This window comes from Poecilia mexicana, unplaced genomic scaffold (genome assembly GCF_051168715.1).
Source record: "Poecilia mexicana isolate PSO_F unplaced genomic scaffold, ASM5116871v1 scaffold_20, whole genome shotgun sequence".
In the NCBI taxonomy this organism is placed as follows: Eukaryota; Metazoa; Chordata; class Actinopteri; order Cyprinodontiformes; family Poeciliidae; genus Poecilia; species Poecilia mexicana.
The window spans coordinates 13317132-13324006 of NW_028263389.1; the positions used below are offsets into that span (position 1 = coordinate 13317132).

The 6875-nt window shown below is 41.8% G+C and overlaps 1 protein-coding gene across 1 annotated transcript; it reads right to left on the reverse strand.

Annotated features, from left to right (window-relative positions):
• agtr1b (angiotensin II receptor, type 1b) lies at positions 1–2743 on the reverse strand. Its single transcript, XM_015009788.2, has one exon. The coding sequence runs from the start codon at positions 2623–2625 to the stop codon at positions 1534–1536; it is 1092 nt and encodes a 363-aa protein (XP_014865274.2). The 5' UTR covers positions 2626–2743; the 3' UTR covers positions 1–1533.
• Between the last annotated feature and the right edge of the window lie 4132 nt (positions 2744–6875).

Below are 6875 nucleotides of genomic sequence, written 5' to 3' on the forward strand. Positions count from 1 at the left end.
TCATAGACATGTTTTAAATTTTTTTCTGCTCTCATATTTAGTCACAAATTTTACACTTACAGAGTAAAATAACAAAAACAAAAAAACATAATAGTACATATTTACCACAAAGACAAATATCACCCAACATGGAACTCTACCACACACATATACATTTTTACATAAATTGTCAGCATTACAAAGCAATATCACATTATCTGAGCCTAATATATTACATTTTTAAATGTACATGACAACGTGCAGAACATTTTGAGGCAGAGCATGCAGGGTCGGATCAGAACACTTGATCACTGATGAAAGCATTTGGAAAACCTGCTGAGCACACAGAATGCACACCGAGGTTTCTGCAATATATAACTATGCTGTTTCATTAGGACGCAGCGCTGACAAAATCCTGCAGAACATGCACATCTTTTATAAATAATGGGATAAGTGAGCTTTAATTAGTCACAAACCTTTCTATTAGAGCAATGTTATCTCATGTAGATACAGTAGTTTCAGGAGTTATTCAGAAGTGATACAAATTCCCAAATACAAATTGAAGTTTATATTTGGGAACGTAATGTTGGTGGATGATTACAGTACCTTGCAAAAAAAGCAATAATATCCCTTCAATTTTCTTTTGACATTTTATTACAGTACAGGCACTAAACTTCAATGTAACTTACTTACATTTTGTGATTTTATGTGACGGAGCAAACCAAAGTAAGGCATACTTGTAAAATGGAAATTATAACACAAGCAAATAAAAACCTAGAAAGTATGGCATAAAAATGTTTTCAGCTTTCTTTACTCTGATGTCCCCAAATAAAATCCAGCTCCAACAATTCCTTTCAAAAGCCATCTAATGACTAAATGAAGTCCACCAGTGGGTAATTTCACATCGACATAATTCTAGGCTGGTTAGAGAACATTAATGCATAAACAGCATCATTTAGACTAGGGAACGGTGGTATGTAAGCAGTAAGAAATCCAATTTGTAGTGTTCCCCATGTCCTGTTGGAGGCAGATCACGTGGAAAGTATCACTCCAATAAAATGAGACCAGGATTAAACATTTTGGTCAAAAGGCCAACATGCAAAAGGCTACTTGTGGAAACTGTCACACTGGACACATCGTGCGCCATGCTTAAACACTGTGGCGGCAGCATCATGCTGTGTTTTCAGCAAAAGCTAGTTCTACTGAAAACTCAATCAGGGAGGTTGAATGCAAAATTCATGCCATTCGTTTTAGATTTTCATTCATCACAAAAATGTAAGCATCATTTCCCTTCCACTTCACAATAAAGGACTCCTTTGGGTCACTCTACTAAAATGTATTAAAGTTTATGGTTTACAAAATATGAGGTAATGCCGAATTTGCAACATAAAAAGGTAGTGATTGTTTTTTGGTCTTTTTCTTTTAAATGTTTCACTGCTCATATTTTACAGCTGAGGTTTAAAAGCTTCAGACATCTCAGTTCTCAGTCTCTTCACCGCAGTCCACAAGACGGAGGACAACTCATCTGTTCACAGTTTCTGTCTTTGGCCGTTGTCATTTGACATCGCAGGAAACGCTGTTCTTGACTGTGAGGCTCAGCGCTTCAGAGGCACGGAACGAGAACGCGCTCATCTTAGAGCTGATGCTGGGATGAGGCCTTGCAACACCGCCTGGAGAGCATCGCAGCAGTCTCAGTAAGTTCTTGCGAAAGTTGCGCCCTACAAAGCTGTACACGATGGGGTTGACGCAGCTGTTGAAGTAGGCAATGCAAATGGTGAACGGCATGGCAGTGTCAATGATTTCCAGGATGGTGCAATTGTTAGCCAAGATAAGCTGAGTGAGCATCTGCATGAAGTGAAATACTTGGTGGGGTGCCCAGCACAGGAAGAAGGCCAGGACAGCTGCCGCGAGCATGCGCAGCACCTCGTCGTCCCGGGAGCAGGAGCTTTTCTGGATATGCTTCACCCTTAACAGGGCCCGCCCAATAAGACAGTAGCAAGTGATGATGATGACGAAAGGTATCAGAAAACCCAGCAGGCTTTTCATGAGGCTGATGCACAGGAGGAGATTGTTTAGCCTTTTGACGTCTTTGTCGTTTGGGTGCAGGGTGCCACAAACTATGGTTTTAGAGTTTTCGATGTAGTGGACATCCCTGGTCAAGGCTATGGGAACGCTAAGCAAAAAGGCAAACAGCCAGATCATCACACAAGTGATGTGTGCGTACACCACGGTGCGAAACTGCCGGGAGCGCACCGGGTGCACAATGGCCAGGTAACGGTCAATGCTGAGTGCCGTGAGGAAAAAGATGCTCGTGTAGAGGTTGAACATAACCAGTCCAGCGGCAGTCTTGCACAGAAACCCTCCAAAAGGCCAGTGGTAACCCATGGCTGCAAAGGTCGCCCACATGGGCAGAGTGATGACGAAGGTGAGATCAGACATGGCGAGGTTGAGAACAAAGATATTGGCCACCGTTTTGAGCTTCATGTAGCAGTAGATGACCGCTACCACCATGCTGTTTCCGATGATGCCGATGACAAAGTTGAAGGCGTAGACGATGGGCACCAGGGTGAAGATGAACTCGTGGCTTCCAGACATGCCACATGTCAGGTTTATCCCCGCTGGCTCGCCTCTCGTTTGGTTTGGCATTTCCCCCACCCTTTTTTGTTTTGTTTTGCGGTGCCAGATCCTTTAGAGTAGGGAACCGTGTCAGTGGGGGGTGCGTCTGTGGCGACTGATACAGGCCTTGGGCGAGGGCCTCGGCACGTCCTATAAAAGAAAACACAACAGAAATGTCACAGACAGTCTGGGAGAGGAGCCGTCATTACTGCTGGCATGGTCCATAAACGCTAATCCACACGAGCACCCATGAAAGTGCCCGCCCTGCACTAGCTCATTAAAGACCTGAACATTAAAGCCATCCTGAAGCTTTATGTTATTTCTGTAAATGAAGAAGCCATGAGAAACAGATGTCACATGTTTTTCAATATTCCAAAAATGTCCTTTGAAAGATCATTATTCAGACGGTCTGTTTTCTGTTCCCTCCTCTAATTTCTCCCTCAGCTAATGAAGGGCAAAAGGGGGTGAGGGAGCTGGGGGTGTTTATCAGACTTGTGGACTGACAGCGCCCAGATGAATGTTTACACCCGGCATTATGACCTGTGCTAATTGAAGGCTTTCATGGCACAGCTCCGAGCTCTGATGACAATGGCGTTAAAGGCAGAGGTGCGAGAGGGAGCAGCGAGGAGAGAGTTAAAGAGCTCCGTGGCTCCGGGCGCCGCAAAAAGACCTGTCATGTTCGAAACCCTTGGCGAGCGGAGATACGTCGCACCCAGCTTGAGAACTTCTAATCAGCACACACCTAAACAAACAGGACAGCAGGGATTCGGCTCTGTGGAAACTTCACTCTGTGAGAAAATCAAACCTGCGTGCCACAGAAAATTTGCCCCAGGGCTAGTTTTTTTTTTTTTTTTTTTTAACTTCATTTGTATGTGCAGAATGAGAGATGGTTGTAAAAATAAAAAAATCCTCCCATTTGCTGATAGTCTTTATGTTTAATAGAATAGCTTAGTGGTGTCATTAGCGAAACTGATGCAATAATATTAGCATAAGGCGTGTGTATGTAACATTTAGGCCATAAAGACACTTTCTGTTACTAATTATGAGCAAACAGGATGTTTGTGGACTCATTAAACCAGGCAGACACACAGAGAGACATGTGCTGAGCTTTGAGCTCAAGAACAGGTAAATAGCTTGATGATGCTATAAAAATTAAATGGGCTGATTTAGGGAAATTAAGTTGACTGTTTTGTTGAGATAATGACAAAAGGCAGAAATTAAGTCCTTAAAGTACCAGTTTGGTAAAACTGTGTGTCTTGCCACAAGATGGCACTCTAGCAATACGATTGCACTCAAATGTTCTTTTACGTCTCAGTAGAGAGCAAAAAAAAGTGTGAACGATTTAGGCAAAAATAACAGGCAAGTGTTTGTTAAATTAAAATTAAATTTTGTTCTTTGAGAAACTGCGTTTCGTGCTGCCGTCGGAGTGAGGTTAAAGCTTGTCTGAGCCGTGAAGTGAAACTCTTTTATCTTAGATTGGAGGATCTCTTCATTTTCCACCAGGTTTTAGGTGATGAATTTTCCGAGTGCTAAAGCAACAATGGTATCGGTTGCAGATGTGGGCACTGCGTCTTCAGTGTGGAAGGTGCACGGCTGCCAAGGGCAACACCGTAATGAAAAGCTCTCGGAGTTTCCTGCACAGACCTTCCTCTGTAATGGTTACAAAGCAAAGAGAGACCAGAGATGTCATTGCTGGGATTTCCTAAACATATTCTTTTCTGGGTTTTTTTTTTTGTCTGTGAAGCAAAATATTATTCAAAGCAGGACCATGCCATTATTTTAGAGGTTAAGATTACAGTGCCTAGCAAATGCATTCAAAATCATTGACCGCTTCCATAGTTTAATAAACTTTAATGCAATCTAGGTAACATAATAACACAAAGCATCACATATTTGTGAATTGGAAGGAAAATGATGCATAGATTTAAGCATTTTATACAAATTGATGCCATTCATTTTGCTTCAGTCGTTTTGGTCTGCTACCTCAAGACTGAATGAAGCCATCAAAAGTTATCTGACTGGTAGATGGAGTCCTCCTGTGTGTAATTTAGCGTCAGAATAAATGCAGCCGTTTAATGGAGGCCTCAGAGGTCTGTGAGAGAACGTCAGTGAAGATCAAGAAACACAGCAGACAGGTCAAGGATAAGACTGTGGAGAAGTTTAAAGTTTAATGCTACAAAGTAATATCCAGAACTTTGAACATCTCTCAGACCACTGCTCAATTCATCAACTGGAGACTATAAAACCAGAAAGACATGGCTGTCCTCCTAATCTGACAGGCCAGACAATGGCACCATCATGGTGACTCTGGAGGATCTGCAGAGATCCATGGCTCAGTCACAGATCATGCTGTGATTTTCTTACCACTCAAACATGGTTTTGACAACATCATGATTGTGAGGATGCTTTTCTTCAGCAGGGACAGAGAAACTGCGCCGTTGAGAGGAAGATGAATAGAGCTCTATGTAAAGCTATCTTGAAAGAAAACCTATTAGAAGCTGCCCATGCCTAGATTAGAGTAAAGTTTCCCCTTCCGGCAGGATGATGACCCTAAATTTACAACCATGGTTACAATGAAATGATTTAAATGATTTAGTAAATGTCCAGTAAAAGTCACAACTATGGCTAACGCTAGTCTGTAACATAATCCAATGAAATGCATAGAATTTGGAGTTATAGTAAGACACAAGGTAAAAAAAAAATTCAGGCTCTAGAGTTACAGTGAATCTCTTGGTGGTCAAAACATTTCTGATGACCACAAGTGGAAACAATCTGACAACATGCGGACTGTACAGGTTATATACCAGTATGCGATTAGTTGACCACTGGTATTTTTCCATGAGGGGGGATAGTGATTGCTAGAGCAGTGCTATTTAAGCAAAGCTGAAAGTATGAGAATCCTATAAAAATTGTAAGGTGGTACCAAAAGAAGGTTGATCTGCAACAGGTTAATAAACGCCGCTCTGTCCAGTGAGCTTCAGCTCTGAGTGAGATGGCACATTACTAAACGGTAGCCATAAACCTTGGGTGACCACACTCAGGAAGGTAAACATCAACCAAGCTGCATCCTCTAAGACAAGACAAAGGTCCGTGTGTCACTGTGCCCGTCTACAAACAAAGCTGCTGACAATGAAAGATAAAAATCAAAGTTTTGAGAACGTTTGTGGACTTTTCCGACCCAAGGCGTGCTGACTGAGTTCTGAGTGACACTGTAGTTGCAACATCCCACATCTAATCCTATTTTGGGGGCATTCAAATGTGCCTCTTCCTGCATGAACTCATGGGAATCCTGCTGGAGAAAGCAACCCGGGCTAAACAGAAATGAGGTTCCCATCAACCGAGTTATTTGAAACTGCCCGCAGCTGCAGCACCAATCTGCTCTGACATGAGCACCACCATCTGGTCAGCCATAGCGAGAAGCAACTACAGTCTCTGGCTGATGGAGTTAATGATTTATACAAAGCCCATTAGGAAGCAAGGTTCACCATGCTTCCGAATGCATGGTTCACCATGCCATTAGGAGGCATGCATTAGCCATCTCCTGATCGTCCTCTCATTTCAGCCTCGTTTGGTCGACAGGAAGTTCCTTCAACAATAGGTGCTTTCAGCTCTTCACATCCTGCACATCTTAGCAAGTTAGAAGAGCACACATTCACCTCCGTTTGTCACAACTAATTCATGCCTGCATTAAAACTGGCAAGACAGTATGACTCATCAGTTTCTCCCTGAGGATTAATATTAGTTAGATCTAACCATACCCTGTCACCACTTTCCTCAATATTATTAAGCCGGCACGTCAAATGAAGTTCAAAGCTTCTCTTACTGTTTGTATTGTTGCATATAAAGTATTTTGCATCTTCATGTGCAGAAAAATGAATAAATAAGTAACAGCATAGTCGCCACCATGAACATTTTATCCATGTGCCCCTGATCAAATTTCAGCGAAAGCCACTGAAGATCTGTTTTAGGAAATAAACAAAAACAATCTGACTGGAAGGAGGGGTAATATAAAAGATTATGTATAGAAACTGACTGTTGCGAAATTGTACAAATAAAATTGCACAACAAAAGTTTAAAAATATTTGCCCAACTGTAAGTGGGAATAGTTTTAGAAAAAGATTAGGTATGCTGAAGAAAACTTGAAGCAGTGATTTCTTCTAATTTCCAGCTTTTCATAGTAAATGTGTGTTTTGAAACTATTTTAAAAAAAATGTGTATGTATTCATTCATACCTCAAAGACTAATGACAGCATTGTGACGTGGGGATGCATTTTTCATCA

Coding starts and splice junctions, on each gene's coding strand:
- agtr1b (XM_015009788.2), bottom strand. CDS start 2,625: ATGCCAAACCAAACGAGAGGCGAGCCAGCGGGGATAAACCTGACATGT.